The following is a 17,264-nucleotide window of genomic DNA, read 5'->3' as shown; positions in this document are numbered from 1 at the left end:
GAAATGTGTGTGAAAAAGATCCGCTGACATCTCAAAACTTCAATGAAACATGAATGATTGTAAAAAAAAAAAAACCCTTGAATGTTAAACAAGTTTAAAGAAGTATGCCATCTTGAGAAACTACATAGGTTTCATATTTTCTCTACCTCATTCTAGTGTTCTGAACCTTAATTTTCTGTACCTAATACGCCATAAGTTCCCTGGACTAGGTTTATAGGGGCTCCTCTTTTAATTTCATTCTTCAATTCTTCTGCCAATTCTATAAAGGCTAGTATATTGTCTCTTAATCATTAAAATGATCGTTATCAGAGCCATGTTTATTTGCTTTTACTGTAACATTTGATCGAAGAGGGTTGGGTGCAGCTGGCCTTCCTTTTGGCCTTGAGATTCAGCCTTTCCAATTGCTAACGTTATTGTATTATCTGGAACTCGTTATATCGTCTTATGGTTGTGTATGTTAGTGTAATTTTCCTTGATGTTGAATGAATCCTGCATGTGCAGCTTGGATTGGAAGTTGGAGGTGAAATGATGCCATGGTGCATGTGGATGGAGGTGGTTATGAGGTTATCTGACACTAAGACTTCTAATGCCAAAGTTTCAAACAACAAATGCTGTACTTGTGTGGTGGTGGAATGTTAAATTGTATTTTAATTTAACCTACTCTTTGAAGAGGCTCAGTCCAAGACTTACCTAGGTAAGATGAGATTACTTCCAGAACTCATTTTCTATGATTTACGCAAGGTATCGATACTATTAGAAAAAAGAAAAGCCTCATCCCATCCGTGAAACTTTTGGTCTTTCATTGTGTCAGCTGGAGAAACCAATGCAAACATTCTTGTTATATTTTGTAGCACTGTTTGCTTAGTTTTATTTCAATGATAATTGGTATGAACTTCATCTATGAAACTAGAGATTATTCAAGTAGTCTTATTTAGCTGTATTAATGTGATTGCTTGCTTTTAAATAGTACTGCTAACAATGTGTCTGTTTGCCAAAGCTATTGCAAACAAGTTCTTTCCAATAGCCTTATAGCCTAATATCAAAAATAATGTCTCTGAGGTTTTAACTGTAATTTATGTGGGAATTAAGCCATAGGAGTAAGTCCACGCATAAGGATCATGGGGACTGGCTAAGGGTCTTGTCTAATTGCGTCCCCTGCGATTGCTTGCTGCTTACAATAAATTGTTGTTCCTTGGATGAAGTTTGGTGCAACTAAGGCTTAAGCTTAAACAACATTCTGCTCTAGGAGATGGGGCTCTCTCTTGTTGTATCTGAGTTGCCTACTGCATCCCAGATATTTCCTTGGGAAACTGACATTTTATTTTGGATTTCTAACAAGTGAACCTCAATGAACGCGGTTAAGTTTTGTGATTGGTTGCCTTGGCCAAGACTTTTGTCTACCCATTAACAATTCTGAAGGTTAGATCACATACAAATACAACAGGTTGTCTGAAAATACGGCTATGCAGCCAAACAATCATCTGCTGTTAAATCTCTGTGTCAGTTCAAAAGCGTCTGCAAAACATGGCGCTTTTATTAGACACTTGATTTCTCTTTGCCATATCATCATCTATTAGACTATCAACCAAATCCAAAAGTTCTAACCTCCTCATTGCATACATTTTGCGACACTTCTTATCTGGTAGAGCATTAACAAGATCCACCCAATCATCATGTAGCTGTGTCAGCAGAACTTGTGGTTTTTTTTTTCCCTCTCCCAAGTGCAATATATCAATGAACAGGGAGAACCAGGAAAACAGGAAACATGAATTGAGTTCCATCAGTGGTTGTGTTTGCCTAATGAATGGTCAGATGGGATTTTCTTGCTAAATCCATCTGCCAGAAAGTGCAAGAAATTAACCGTCGTGCAGATTGGGAGTATTGCTGCATTATTCATGTACCTAGTAAAGATTACAGGGGGGTTATACTTTGTTACTTACATCTGCTCCTTGAGTGGAGTAGAGAGGGAAGCCATTAGAGAGGAAATAATTATTTCGTACTTTCGCTATTTGCCATTTTCAATAATTAGTTTATTCATTCGAATGGCTATTCCCTATCAAAAAAGTGAACCAAACTTTAGTATTACTGTTACTCATGAAATAAGGGAGAATGTCATAGTCTTTCCCACCAACCAATGTTTGTGCATTTTCAGTAGCAACAGGTTCTTGGAGGATCCAAGATATTCCATATGACTGCCATAGACTTCTCCATTTAGGGGTATTCTTCAAAGGATGCCTTCTCTCTTCTTTGGTTAATCAGTGGCAGGGAATATTTTATAGAATTTTCAATCCTTTCACCGTTTCTGGCAAACGCACCCAAGCATTTCCTTTTAATCAATGGCCATCCTGGAGGCCCTGTTAAAGAATGGATCTACCTAAAACGGAACTGCAACTATTATTTTCTCTTTTAAATTTTATTGCTAAAACTAAAACTCAATTTTCGCATATTTGAGTTTGAACTTAGGACCCCATCACCCTCAGGCATGACATTCAACCATGAAAACCGTCCAAAATAAGAGAAATGATAATCTAAATTATGGCTAGTAGGTGATTCTTGCCAAAGAAAATCTAGGTGTTTTTAAGGCTGTACAGTCCTTACATAGATCATAAGCAGAGAGAATTGGTCTTTTGCATGCTTGCCATAGAAAAATGTTATGCCTTTCGGTGCTGTTCTGTTTTTAAGAGGCAGCTGGGACAAGATTCCATTTCCATGCCTTGGTTATTGTATTGATGATCTTGGAAAGTATGTAGGACATATTATCCGTTTCCATACAACTTTAGCTTGACACACAGGACGAAAGAACAGAAACGGTCGACTTCTTGCTTTGGCACCATTAGTTCAGAATCCCTTTGAACAATTCTCCACCCTTCAACAAAATGTTGCTGGCCCATGAGGGCCTTGGATCTGTCATAGCCTCTGGAAAGAAACTGAAGCTAATTGATTGAGCATATCCTTTTGAAGCATGTCAACAACCCTTTTTACTATGATCTTTTTCAACTTCTCTGTGTAGTTAAGTTATAGTAGTTCTCTCTCTCAATGTTACTAGGATCTATTTAGCAAACCCAAAATTGAAGGTTTAACTAGATTGTCATCGATCCTTTGAGACTAATTTCTTTTATTCTTTTCTCTTGTGGTAATTAATGCAAGATTATAGGCTAATATTCCTTTTTTTTTTTCAGTGATTGTTTCTCTGTTAGTATCATTATAATCTTATATAGACCCTTGACTGTATTGTTTTCTATAGATTGATAGTTTTATTTCGTTCCCAAAGAGTACAAGAGAAGATGAATTATGCTAAAAGGTATAGAATTTTGACTTTCAACGAGTTCAACTGAGATATACACTTTATATAGGATATTGGCTATTACAAAATGAGCTCTTCAATGATGCTCTGGTGTCAATACCATCTCTAACATTCTCCATTCGTAGGTGAACAACTCTCTATGTACCCTGGTCTTCCCTTTAATACAATCCGGTATTCCTTCTTGTCAAAGTGATAACTGTGAGCAGGAACAAGACATCTTAACCAATCTAACTACTATGAAGCTTTTACCCTTAAGAGCCTTTCTACTATGATATAACTTCCTTTGCCAGAAACTCACCTTTGTTGGAACAGCTTTTCCCAGATATTGTTGGAATAAAAATAAAACTATAGTTTTCTACTTGTCCTTAGCTGCAAGATAAAACTATTTCAAGTCCTCCGGTTGTTTCCTTGCATCACATTTGGTTTCCAATTATATTATATAGTTCAATTTAGGTACTCGTCAGCATTAAATTCAGATCACCGTATAAGTTTGTTCTGCACATGCTTTGGGGGCCAAAAATATTCTGCTTCAAATAATTGAGTTTTCTACTGACTGGCAGAGAAAAAAAGTTACGAAGCCCTTCTCATAAATTGTAGGCATTTATTCCAAAGACTATGACATAAGAGAAGACAAAACAAGATAGAGGAGACAGCATCATTCTGGGGCCATGCGTTTTATTGAGCCATTCCGATGAATTGCACATGCTTTTGCTCAATACCAACCCTGCATGCATGAAATGCATAAGTTCCAATCGATCTGTGCACTCGCTTCACATTTATTTCGGATTTTCGTCTTTTCCTTGAATCTTTGAATCAAAGTCTTCAAGGCAAACTGTTTTGAAAACTTTACTGTCTCGGGCGTCCAGGCAAACTCACATCATAAGTCACCTCATTACATAAAACAGAAGACATGATGGAGGCTGCCTCCTTTACCCAGGATACGTACTTTGTTTCTATTGGCTATGGCGAATAACATGTTACACCGGCTCTTTATCTTTTGGTGACGTGTCCGTGTTGGATGCATCAGTATTATTATTTCGGCGGTGTCAGGGTGACAATTCAAGGCTGTATAATTGTCCTAGCATTTGATCATGACTTCATAAGTGAAGACTGATGTAACACTGTTAAACAGCTAGCTAATTAATCCAAGATAGAATGTTTTGTGAGCTGAAAATTATCCATTCACCCTTTTTACTGAAACCGCTACTTGATCAAGTAAAAAGAACACTTGGTGGTAACTTTTTAACTTTATAAATTGAATTTGTCTTTAGTGATAAAAGCAGAGTGCTTGCTCGCAAAGGAATCTCTTGTGCTTCAGTATACCAGTTAGCCTTGTAGATGCTTGTTGAACCAAGTCCAATTGTGGTGAAAAAATCCTTTCCAAGTCTAAAAGTATCTCAAAAACCTTGTTGTATCAATCTCAGAATCTGGTTATATTAACCTCAGAATCTGTAATTACTCGATAGGGAGTCTGTAATCTCGAGGAGGGAGATTCCAGTTCTTTATTTCTTTGCAAGAGATCGTTCAGAGTAGCAAAATATTCCATTCCCTTCTCCTCATCGTCATTAAAGCTTGAAGCTATTCATTCTCCAAGACCTTCGGTCCACACTTCATGCAAAGGAAAAAAGGTACATTGCAGAGATAAGTGAAGCAAAAACAATGATTGGCATCAAGGATTTGTACAGTGTTTTGACTGCAGTTGTACCACTTTATGTCACCATGTTCTTGGCTTATGCTTCTGTGAAATGGTGGAACATATTCACTCCAGAACAATGTGCTGGCATCAACAGGTTTGTTGCAATCTTCGCTGTTCCACTTCTCTCCTTCGAGTTTGTTTCTCGGATAAATCCTTACAAAATGGACCTCCTTTTCCTTGCTGCCGATGGAGTCTCAAAAATTTTGATATTGGTAGTTTTGTTTTGTTGGGCTAATTTCTCAAAAACAGGGAGTCTTGACTGGTCCATCACACTTTTCTCACTCTCCACTCTCCCAAACACCCTTGTGATGGGGATTCCCCTCCTCAAATCAATGTATGGGGATGACAAGGAATACCTAATGATTCAAGTTGTGGTATTGCAATGCATAATCTGGTATACGTTATTACTATTTTTGTTTGAATATAGAGAAACAAGAACTTCTGTCTTTAGCAAGTTCAAGGAAAGTAGTTTTAGTTTACCTGAGAGAGAAAAGGAGAATTTTAAGGGAACTGCGGAAAAGGTTGGTGGAAACTGCAGCAGCGAAGATGAAGTCATCAACGTTATTGCCACGACACCATCTAGCCAACAAACAGCCCAAAATGTTAACAAGATTGCACCTGATCAATCTCAACGGTTCAAGCCCATGGTTGCAGCTTCCGTGGAGGGAGAGCGTAACGAGCTCCATTTATTCATTTGGAGATGTGGATGTTGCATTTCTCCAGGCAAGTCATTAACACCATATCTGTACATGTTACTCCAGATATTTTTCTTTTACCTTTCACATAAGTTGTACTGATGTCTGATATCCGGATGGGACAGCTACTTGTGAGTCAGTGCAAGCTGGTCAAAGAGAAGAAAGCAGTGGAAAGGCAGTTGCAAGTGAAAAACAAGCGGATGTCGAAAATTCTAGCATCCCCTCTTCTGTTTCTTCAGCAATGCTCCTGAAAATATTGAGAAAAGTCTGGTTCAAGCTTGTGAGGAACCCTAACTCCTATTCAAGTTTACTGGGTCTAAGCTGGGCTTTAGTCTCGTGCAGGTTATTTTAGAGCTCAATCACTTGTTTCTCGATGATCACTCTCTTCCGGCCTTATCAACTAATTGCTTCCTGTCTTTGCTTTATTCTCTTCGACAGATGGGACATAAAAAAGCCTCAAATAATGGAAAATTCAGTCACAATACTGTCAAGTGCAGGTCTTGGAATGGCAATGTTTAGCCTTGGTAAGATCTATTTGTCTTCTGGTTCTTGTTTTTGGATACTTTCGCAATAGTTACCATATAGTTAACGCCATTAAACTGTAAGTTGTGCAAAAATTAAACTGAAATTCCTTAATTATATTTAAGGATTGTTCATGGCTTTGCAACCAAGGATCATAGCCTGTGGAACGAAGCTGGCTTTGTATGGGATGCTTGCTAGGTTTATCACAGGACCGGCACTAATGGCAATAGCATCCGTTGTAGTAGGCCTCAGAGGCACCACCTTAAAGGTGTCTATTGTACAAGCAGCATTGCCTCAAGGGATTGTCCCTTTTGTTTTTTCTAGGGAGTATAATTTGCATCCGGATGTATTAAGCACTGCGTAAGTTGCAGCACAAATGTCAATGCAGTACCTTTTTTTTCTTTCCTTCTCACTGTGGGGGATAATTGAGACATGTATCTTTTTTTATATGTGCAGGGTGATATTTGGAATGATAGTCTCTTTGCCCATCACAATACTATACTACATTTTATTGGGTATCTGATGAGTCACAAATTAAGGATCCAAACATAAACATGCGGAATTCAGCAGTCTTGGTCACTGATGGAGAAGTTAGAAGCACCTTATAAACAAGGTTCATTAGGAGCTAGCTCCAAGTTTATGGTCAACAAGCATTCACAGGTTGATATATCGAAGCTTTATCATGAGTAGGTTTTGTTTAGGTTTTCTCAGGCATGAAGCAACACTGGTTTCTGACTCTTAATAAACGAAAATATTAAGCTATGCCTAATCCATTTTTGAAGGGTACATAATCATGCATTCAAGCTCATGTATCCTGTTTCTAGTCATATATATATGTGATGTATTTATGTGGGCATGAACACGTTGTGTCGAAGATGGTCAATATAATTAATAGATAGATATGAGTTTTCATTTTTGATGATCAATTAATATTATTTTATATATATCTGAATCAGAATGATTCCAATTAAGAATTATATCAAGTATTTTACCATAGACTCAAATAATTCTTTGCATCCATGGCGCTTGATATATTAATTTCAATCCGCATAGGCAACTTAATTGATTGAGATTTCTGGTTCCGAAAAAAACAAACCGGTAGAGCAACAAAACTTAATGCTACCTGCTGAAAACCTGGAGGAGGGAGGGTATGTCCGGGCCATTAGAAGACATGTAGGGTCCTGATTAATGGTGCCAGATGCCTCAGCATAAGCATCTGCTTTTTGGCTCAACGATTTTGGAATGATGGACAATCGAGCACATGTATATGTACAAACATAATGTCCTTGAATGCCATTCGTGAGTTGTCTGGTTTTCTTCTTTTTTAATCCATTTATGATGCTTTCCTGTCAGATTTAGAAAAAAAGAATGAGACCCTAGAGCTTGGTTGAGAAGTCTTAAAAAAACAAAAGGCATAAGCTATGTTTAAGCCATGTTGGGCTAGGCCAGAGAATGGTAGCATGAGCCCATCTTGTTTTGTATCTCGCGAGACCTGATAAGCTTGGTTGTCCCTGCTACAGCTCAATAATGTAGCTAGGCGGTGCTGGGCCCAACGATGCCATGTAGTTGTGCCCGCCTGACCTGTTTGACACCACTTACCTCACGCCCCTACAGTGGAATGAGGATAATAATGTCATTTTGATTCTTTGCCAATTCCACCAGTGGAAAATCATTGCTTTTTTTAAGGGCTTCAATATCGTGATATGTCTTCTTCCCAACAACAGGCGTACACTCAGTAGTATTATTGGTTTCGCATGAACAGAAGATTCATGCAGAAAGAATAGTATCTTTGGTGACTATTTCATGGAATCCGTCGAGTACTTAGGATGTCAAACATCCAACCATAATGCTTGCTTGCCACTAAATTTACCAGAATTCTACTCAAATTAATGCACACCTTTCTTTAAAAAGCTAAAGCCCAAGCCTCTCCTCCAATCCTGAGACCCCTGCAAGACATTAAAAGAAATACCCAAACTAATATAAAGCTTTGTATTTTTCTTTTTATTTATTTTTGACAATTTCAAAAATGAATACCCAAACTCCCAAATAAGCTCCTTTTCCTTCATACTTAGGTTCAAACAATTTTTCCCTTTTACCTCTAGAGAGAGTTGAACATTCACATACCTACAGTTCAGGATCAATGTCAAAAAGGAAATATGGAACTATTGTGTTCTTAACATTCTTTATAATTAAAGGTCCAAGTGGTTGAAGGAAGATGCACAAGAGTTCAACCATCCTTATATTTTACATAAGTTCAGGATCAATATGTATCCAAAATGGAACAACATTGATCATTACAAATTCGACATAGTAAAACTAATTAGACTTCCCCCACATATTGCCACATCAGTCAGATACTGTTCTCTTAAAAGTAGTCCACCTTGTACAATAAGCTAAAAGCCTAATTAAGTTGTCTTTGGCATAATATGGAAGCCACCTCCCGTTTGAAGAAACATGCAAAAAATTTCAGCTCCATCCTCCAATTTTAGCTACAGAATAAGATCGACACTTAAAGCCATAATCACCATGTTCAAATTGCTGGAATATCAAAATTGCTTAAATAATGGTGAAAACAACAATGCACTTGACAAGGACTCCTATAAGTTGTTCAGATATGAGAAGTGCCTAAAATAAACTCAAGATGAAAAGAGCTAAGCTCATATTATATATATGATACCATGTTAGAAGAAGAGAAAATGTATAATATAGAACTGTGTAGTTATAGGGAAATCTAAATTGTGTATTGAGATATATATATATATACATAACTCTAAATAAATAGTTTTTATAGTTATCTTAACAATTTAGACATTAAATCTGTTATTCACCTCCCAGCTCTGCTGAGTTTCCTAAGCAAATGGTTTCTTCTATCTATACTTGTCTGTGTTTATCACATCATTTGAAATCAAAAGGAGTATTATTTTTCTTTTCTGGTAGGTAGTTCAACATACTTTAACACTGAAGGCAAAGTCAAGCGAATTAAGGAACAGTTTCCAGCATGTGCCTAAAAATACAACAGAAATCATCAAGAACTCATCAACAGAAAATCTGTTCTTACGGTGGAGAAAGTCAGATCTGGATAAGAATAATTGATGGGCTATGAGAATTGAAGAGAAACAAAAAAAATGAATCTAATGAAATTTGTGGGACAATCTTTTGTACACAGAAGATTTACAGCATCTCAGAAGAGCAAACCTAAAATTTCTAACGTAGCACACCTTTCATTTCCAAAACCTTTAACCACTAGATTCTTAGGATTGCAAGATTACCCTAAACATTTAATTGAACCCAGAGAGAGATTGCTTAGGAAGTTATTCTCCTGATCAGAAATTCCAAAGACTTATATTGAGTAACAGTTCAGTGAATGATTCTTGTAATTGTAATGCGTTGTTGGAAGAATGCTCCATTTACAGCACATTTAACAGATTGGAGGAGAAAAAAGGCACCTTGTCTGCCGTATGTTGCCCTGGAACATGACGACCTTCATGAACAAATCGCACTGTCCGATAGTCCAATTGCTTCCTTTGACAGTAAGAATGGAGGAGCTTGCTTAACTTGATCTTGCGCCCAATCTTATAGACCACTGTACTCCCATCCTACACAAGACACACACACACACACACAGTTTAAATGCAGCATATCATGCTAAGGGTGTCTAAGAATTACAAGAGTAGCTGAATTATAATATCAACAAATGACAAGAAAATGTATTATATGCTGCAAAAAAGAAATATTATGAGATTTAATGATACTGCATTCCAAAAGTGTGCCAATCATTCCAACCTTGGCAAGTTGGATTGCAATGGTACAAAGGACCAAACTCTAAAACTTCTGGAACCAAAATTTTTTATGTTATTTGCTTAGTGACACTCAATCTGACATTTGTGATGTTTTCTTATTTGACAAAATAAAAATGTTTCCATTGACTACAAATCCATTGAATCAAGGCTTGTGCACCAAGCCTGGTGAGTAGCCAACCTTGTTTTTTCTTATTTTAAGTAAAGTGAGTAGCCAACCTCAGTTCAATGGCTCCTAATTAGTTGTGTCAACCCATAATTCAAATTCAAACTAGAAAGGCAAGTCATAACATAAATGAGATCCACCATTGTGAACTATTTTGCCATTCACGTGCTCAAATGTAGTTAAGCATCTTAAAGCAATATTTTCTATAAAATAAATAAAACAATACTCCATTAATTTTTGAGATCCTAAACTTTCTGTAATCTTTTTGTCAATCAGATTTAGGATTAGGTTATCTATTAGGTTAATGACTTATTAAATCATTCAAGGAATTAAAAACAAGCTGTAGATTAATAACACAATACTATTAAGTTGATAAAGACTTATACTTTGCTGATATTTGATGAAATACTAAAGTAGGCAATATATTTATAGCAGTCAAAGAGTGCATGAAATATTATAGTCAGTAAATTAACACTAACTCATTAAAGCTCAATTTACTAGGACTCTGCAGATGCTGTCCAGCAAAAAGAACGCTTTCATCATTGTGAAATTCAAATAAATCAATAGAGCTACATGATGCTTATGCCATTCACTTGAAGGTATTTTACAATATGAATATAGCTCAGACCATATAAAAGCATCTGATCTGACACTAGAGAAACTGAGTCTTCTTGATCTTATAGCAGCTGGAGTTCTGATCCCTAAACTACTTAGTCTTCATCACCATTGTCTTGAGAGAGCTTCACTATAACTAACAGTTGAAACCCCTCACGAAATGATGTGCTTGTGCCACCATGAGGACACCCATTGCTATATTCCCTCAAAACAGATACAACAACCATATTAAACAATTCTATCTTTTGCAAGCTCTCCACACCTTCATCATGCTAAGTTATTACCCTGATTTTCCACAAGCAGTAGACCATATAGAACTCACCTGCTTTTCATATCATCAAGCTTATGTATTCCAGCCACCCAAGTTGTTCATAATATCCCACATTTTTCCTTATTGGAGCAATGTAGGCTGTCATAAATTTGCCCCTAGCTTTATCATCAGATCCCATAAATTCACTCCATTCAACTTCCTCAAATTACATAATTACTGGGACTTGATGCATTGGTTCAAATACATTTAATTTAAAAAACCAGCTCTCCGTGATCATGAAACGACTTGCTGAAAATTTTCATTTTCTCTAACAAATAAATCACTAATCAGTTTATGTCTAACTAGGTGTACATCTTTGTTTGACCATTGTGAGATGGATGCTGAGCCAGCGTGCAATGTCGGCATTACAAACGCACTGAGAAACCCATAGCAGGGAACAGTTTTGATGATCTAATATTATACTGAATGATCCAACAGAGATCGCATTCACTCACTCCAGGATAAATTTTCATGTAACAGGTAAAATCAAGTGTTACGGGTTTTCAAAAAAATAATGAGACAAAAAAAATGAATTCTAAAAGAAAACACGACATAAAAGGAAGAAAGGGGCAAGAAGTGCACCTGACCCTTTACGGTAATGTTGATACTCTCAGGTTGACCGTCAGCACTGTTACTGGCTTGACCACTGGGCCGGGACATTTTCCTTCAGGAAGACTAGAATCCCAGGAGGCCGAAAACGTTGCAAAATGCAGAAAAGAGAGAAAACGTAGGAAGCAGAGAGAGATAATAGTTGTGAAAGAGGAGATGGGCATTTAAAGAAGCAAGTAGAATAGGGTGGCATTTTGCTTTGTTTCGTGTTTGAAGAAACCAAGAAGTACGAAGGAAGATCTTCACCTTACAGAAAAGATATGGACACTGATACTTGGCCTGCAAAGTCAGACTGAATCAGTTTGACTTCAGAAGACTTTCCAAATTGATTGAGTCTGTCACTTTCAACACCTATGGACAGAATCACACACTGGTTTTAGGAAATATGCTTTTGATGATGGGGAAGCCTACAGTGGGGTGCTTTCTGGTGAGCTTCCATGCGCTCCTTTGAATCATGGCCATCACGCCAATTACAATGGTTGATATTCTCTGGTGAGCCCTTCACCGGGCATATTATCTTCCTTCACATTTTTTAACATTTTAAATTAAAATCAAAATAATATTTATCAAACTTAAAAGAATAATTTTTTTATACGAAAAAAATTTTTATTGTATTAATTTAAAATAATATTTTAAGTTTTGTACACTTAGAGAGTACGTAAGTAATAAATAAAAAATATTTACAAATACATCTTACTAAAATAAAAAATCTTTATTGATAAAAATTTAATAAAATTATATTCAATAATTAATTTTTAATAACGTACTACTAAACGGTTTTCATAATACAAAAATACTTAAAAATATTATTATTAGAAATTCTACGTTTAATCTAATAATGTAAGTCTTTCTCCTAGTTGAAACTCCAAGAAGATTGATTTTTATTTCAAATGAAATAAAAAAACTAAGAAAAGAAATTAGCAAGTTTAAGTTGAGTTGGACTCCAGAGTAATCCAGGTTGTGTTAAACAAAGAAGACCTCTTGCATCCACCATTGCTCGGCTTCTACAAGGTTTGAATCTTATCTTATAAATATTGGTAACGTATATGGATGCTATCCCCACTCCCAAAATCAAAAGAAGCTGAAACTTGGCAATTTGCAACTGCAATTTGTTCAGAAGCAGAGAATGGCGTCAATGATGAAGAAGCAGAAGAGAAAGGTACAACTTAGTGATGATCTAATCATTGAAATAATGGCTAGGCTTCCACGTAAATCTACAGTGCGATTTCGATTTCTTTCCAAATCCTTGAGCACTTTACCTACAAGCTCTTGCTTCATCAAGACGCACATCAATCATGTTAAAGAAAGTGAATCCAATAAAATGCAGCGACTTATATTCCCCAATCCATATTCTCTTTGATCAAGGAGCTCTTCTACTTATTCTTTTAAATCAATGAATTACGAAGCATAGGAGGAAACAGTACTGTCAAGGCTTGATTTCCCCCTCTTGATATATCTAGAGAAGAGGTGTCATGAACTTGTTCTTGCAACGGCTTGTTATGCCTAGCTGTGTCCAGAGAAAATCTTGTAAGAGAGTTTAAAGAACTACCCTTTTTTTGCCCTTTAAATAACAATATGCGAGACACCTTCAAATTTGGCTATGATCACTCTACTAATGACTGCAAAATCATAAGATTTGTTCATGTTATAGATAGGGTAGATAAGTTACATATATCAGAAATACCCATTGATATCTATCATACTTGGTAAAGAATTCAAGGCTTCCATCCTTCTAGAATCTTTCTCAAAAATTCAATGTCAGGGACTCTTGTTGATGGGATCTTTTATTGGAATGTGATATGTTTACCTAACTCTCAACAAGGTCGAGAAGGTTGTTCAATTTTAGATATTTTTAGTATTCTTGGATTTGATTTGATATTGGAGAAGTTTGAGGCTTTACCACCACTTAATAATGATGCAATAGAGGGACAAACAAAATTGGATAAAGTTCATGACAATTATGATTCCGTAACATTGCAATATCCACATAATTTGGTGCCAACATGCATTATGAAAAATGGCGAAATCCTCATTACTTACAGCACAACTGTGCCTATCTTTGCAATGGGTAGAATGCCAAGAAAATTTGAATTGTATGATCAGTGATAGGCACATTTAAAAGACTAAAAGTGGATGGTATACGGCAATGGTCTCGAGCAATAACATATATGGAGACTTTGGTTTCACCAAATTCTTATGGCTCGTGATGGAATGAGAGTAGGAAATTGATGAAGTTCAATATTGCAGTACTTGAAGATGAAGGTGTTTGCAGACATATGCAATGGATCCCTGTAGAAGAGTTGCTAAAGCTTTCTAGATTCAATTATCAATTGATTTCTTTCTTGTTTTTCTTCCATACCTAAATGTAGGCAGGGCTTCCTTTCATTTTCTTAGATTAGATTATTGTTGGATACATTGATGTTTTTATATCATTTAAATTTTGATTATATTAAACAAATAATGATTTAATTTTATGATGATGGAAACCACATGTTTTTCCAGCAAATTTGATTTCTTTTAATATCATTTGTCATATGCATCCAGTGTTTTGGTTTCTTATAGTTCTTTTTCCTCCCAGGTATGCATCATGATAAGCGGAGCTTCTTTGCCCATGTTATTGACTCACAATATGTTCCCAAGTGATCAATCGTGTAGTTTGCATGGAGACGAGGGATAATACATTTTGCTGGCATATGTAGAATATCAGTCGAATTCACCATCATGTTGAAGACTTTTTTTCTAAATTTCCAAAGAAAGCACTTTTGGGATTGATTTTAATTATTTTTCCATCAATTGAAGAAGTAACGGGTCAAGTGAAAGATGTGGAATTCTCAATACAACAATTAAAAGATTACAAGATTTAAGACATTTATCATAACTTGTCGACTAAATTGCAGTTTCTTTATGGCTAAATCAAAGAGCTCTGATGACATTGACCATGCAAATAAACAAGCTGCCTGATCTAGTTGATGAACTTAACAAGAATCGCATTACATATCTAAAAGTACGAACGGGATAAATTTGAGAAATTCAAAGGTTTTGCAGATCAGCTATGAAAAAAAACACGAACAGGGTAGCCGCGCCCGGTAGACCTGTCTGTTGGCAAGTCAAGGTCTTCTTTAACAAATAAGGTCTCCTTAAATTGAATGAACCAATCATCCAAATCACACTCTCCCAACAATGTTTAAGGTAAATTTTGCAATAAGAAATTATATATATATATATATCTATTTTGCAAAATCAAGTATAGAATTAACTTTTCATAAATTAAAACATGACAGTTCTCAATGTTAAATAAATGACTATCATATTTATTGACTATAAAGTAATGAAATAACTTTACAGGTCAAAATTGGACCAATTTTGATTAACATTATTTAAGATATTATTTTAATATTATAATTCATTCTAGGGAACATTAATAAAGAACTTTAGACGATGTCACATGAAACATACTTGCTTGGTGCAATTGTGGTGGTAAGGATGGAATTTGACACTAATGGGGTGAAAAGAAAATTTTGAACCCAACCTCCACGTCACTCATTATCCTTTGAGGAGTTAAAGCCTTTTGATGTACCTAACAAAATCTTATAAGGCAAATAACAAATAGAAACGAGCCCAAGTAACAATCAAATTAAAGGGTACGTCAATCACCCAACTGTGATGTAACGTTTGTTAACTCTCTTTTGAGGCATAAGAGAAATCGACTGTAAGATTTTCCTTTTTTCCTCCCTCTTTATTCTTCTCCAAATGCACCAAAAAGGAATAGCAAAAGGACCTTAACAAAAAAAATTTTGTACCTAAGAAAGCCTATTTGAGCTACACCAGAGAGGTAGCATACTGAGGACAGATGAACACTTAAATTTTATAACAAAGTAAAATTATGTACTAGAAGAGAGTTTATGTTCATTAATTATATAATAGCTTATCTGCCGTATGTTGCCCTAGCACATGACGACCTCCATGAACAAATCGCACCGTCCGATAGTCCCCTTGCTTCTTTTGACAGTAAGAATGGAGGAGCTTGCTTAACTTGATATTGCGCCCAAACTTATAAGCAACTGTATTCCCATCCTACACAAGACACGCACAGTTAAAATGCAGCACATCATGCTAAGGGATGTCCAACAATTACAAAAGTAGCTGAATGATAATATCAAAAAAGGACAAGAAAATGTATTATATGCTGCAAAAATGAAAAATTACGAGATTTAATGATACCGCATTGGAAAGGAGTGCCAACCACACCAACCTTGGCAAGTTGGGTTGGCAAGGTACAAGGGGGAGCAAACTCTGAAGTTTCTGGAACCTAAATTTTTTATGCTGTTGCTTGGATGACACTCAATCTGACATTTTTGTTGTTTTCTTATTTGAAAAAATAAAAATGTTTCTATTGACCACAAGTCCACTGATTCAAGGCTTGTGCACCAAGCCTAGTGAGTAGCTAACCTTGTTTATTCTTCTTTTGAGCAAAGTAACCAACCAACCTAAGTTCCATGGCTCCTAACGAATTGTGTCATCCAAAAATTAAACTTTCAAACTAGCCAAGTCATAACATAAATGAGATCCACCATTGTCATCTATTTTGTCATTCACGTGGTCAAATGTAGTTAAGACCTTAAAGCAATATTTTCTATAAAATGAATAAAACAAAAAACTAGTAATAATCCATTAGTTTTTGAGATACTAAACTTTCTGTAATCTTTTTGTCAATCAGATTTAGGATAAAGTTATATATTAGGTTCATGACTTATTAAGTCATTCACGGAAGTAAAAACGAGCTGTAGATGAATAACAGAATATTATAAGATGATAAAGACTAATATTTTGCTAATATTTGATGGAAATACCTTAAAGTAGGCAACATATTTAACACAACTCATTAAAGCTCAATTTACTAAGACTCTGCAGTTGCTGTCCAGCAAAAAGAATGTTTTTGTCATTTTGAGATTGAAATAAATCAATAGAACTACATGATGCTATTCCATTCACTTGAAGGTATCTTATGCTATGTACACAGTTCAGACTATATAATAGCATCTGATCTGACACTAGAGAAACAGAGTCTTCTTGATCTTCTAGCAGCTGGATTACTAATTCCTAATTTACTTAGCCTTTAACACCATTGTCTTGATAAAGCTTCATTATAACTGACAGTTGAAGCCACTTACGAAATGATGTGCGTGTCCCACTATGAGGACATCCATTGCTATATTCATTCATAAGATTTGCAACTACAGAATGAAACAATTCTATCTTCTGCAAGCTCTTCACACTTTCATCATTCTAAGTCATTACCATGATTTTCCACAACCAGTAGCCCATATAGAATTCACCTGCTTTTCATATCATCAAGCTTTTGTACTCCAGCCACCCAAGTTGTTCATCATATCCCACATTTTTCCATATTGGTGCAGGATAGGCTGTTATAAATTTGTCCCTAACTATCATCATATCCCATGAAATTCACTCCGTTCAACTTCCTCAAATTACAGAATTACTGGGACTTGATGCATTGATTCAAATACATTTAATTTAAACAACCAGCTC

At 35.9% G+C, this 17,264-nt stretch overlaps 2 protein-coding genes across 2 annotated transcripts; one reads left to right on the top strand and one right to left on the bottom strand.

Moving 5' to 3' along the window:
- On the top strand, positions 4,577-7,141 carry LOC18602713 (probable auxin efflux carrier component 1b). Its single transcript, XM_007034280.2, has 5 exons — positions 4,577-5,723; positions 5,821-6,037; positions 6,134-6,219; positions 6,343-6,577; positions 6,674-7,141. The coding sequence occupies exons 1-5, from the start codon at positions 4,964-4,966 to the stop codon at positions 6,738-6,740; spliced, it is 1,365 nt and encodes a 454-aa protein (XP_007034342.2). The 5' UTR covers positions 4,577-4,963; the 3' UTR covers positions 6,741-7,141.
- LOC18602712 (small ubiquitin-related modifier 1) lies at positions 8,434-11,861 on the bottom strand. The gene is made up of 3 exons (XM_018119310.1): positions 11,688-11,861; positions 9,664-9,813; positions 8,434-8,706 (listed from the first exon to the last, which is right to left on the bottom strand). Exons 1-3 carry the CDS (start codon positions 11,763-11,765, stop codon positions 8,623-8,625), a joined length of 312 nt encoding a protein of 103 aa, XP_017974799.1. The 5' UTR covers positions 11,766-11,861; the 3' UTR covers positions 8,434-8,622.

Source organism: Theobroma cacao, chromosome 4, assembly GCF_000208745.1.
Source record: "Theobroma cacao cultivar B97-61/B2 chromosome 4, Criollo_cocoa_genome_V2, whole genome shotgun sequence".
NCBI classification, from domain to species: domain Eukaryota; kingdom Viridiplantae; phylum Streptophyta; class Magnoliopsida; order Malvales; family Malvaceae; genus Theobroma; species Theobroma cacao.
This window is presented reverse-complemented; position numbering and strand designations above follow the sequence as displayed.

Excerpts from the sequence above, each read along its gene's own strand:
- LOC18602713 (XM_007034280.2), top strand. The coding sequence starts at position 4,964 with ATGATTGGCATCAAGGATTTGTACAGTGTTTTGACTGCAGTTGTACCA. Across the intron at positions 5,724-5,820 it reads TGGATGTTGCATTTCTCCAG|CTACTTGTGAGTCAGTGCAA; the intron begins GCAAGTCATTAA and ends CGGATGGGACAG. Across the intron at positions 6,220-6,342 it reads AATGGCAATGTTTAGCCTTG|GATTGTTCATGGCTTTGCAA; the intron begins GTAAGATCTATT and ends ATTATATTTAAG.
- LOC18602712 (XM_018119310.1), bottom strand. The coding sequence starts at position 11,765 with ATGTCCCGGCCCAGTGGTCAAGCCAGTAACAGTGCTGACGGTCAACCT. Across the intron at positions 9,814-11,687 it reads ACATTACCGTAAAGGGTCAG|GATGGGAGTACAGTGGTCTA; the intron begins GTGCACTTCTTG and ends TGTCTTGTGTAG. Across the intron at positions 8,707-9,663 it reads GGCAACATACGGCAGACAAG|CTAAAATTGGAGGATGGAGC; the intron begins GTGCCTTTTTTC and ends CTTATTCTGTAG.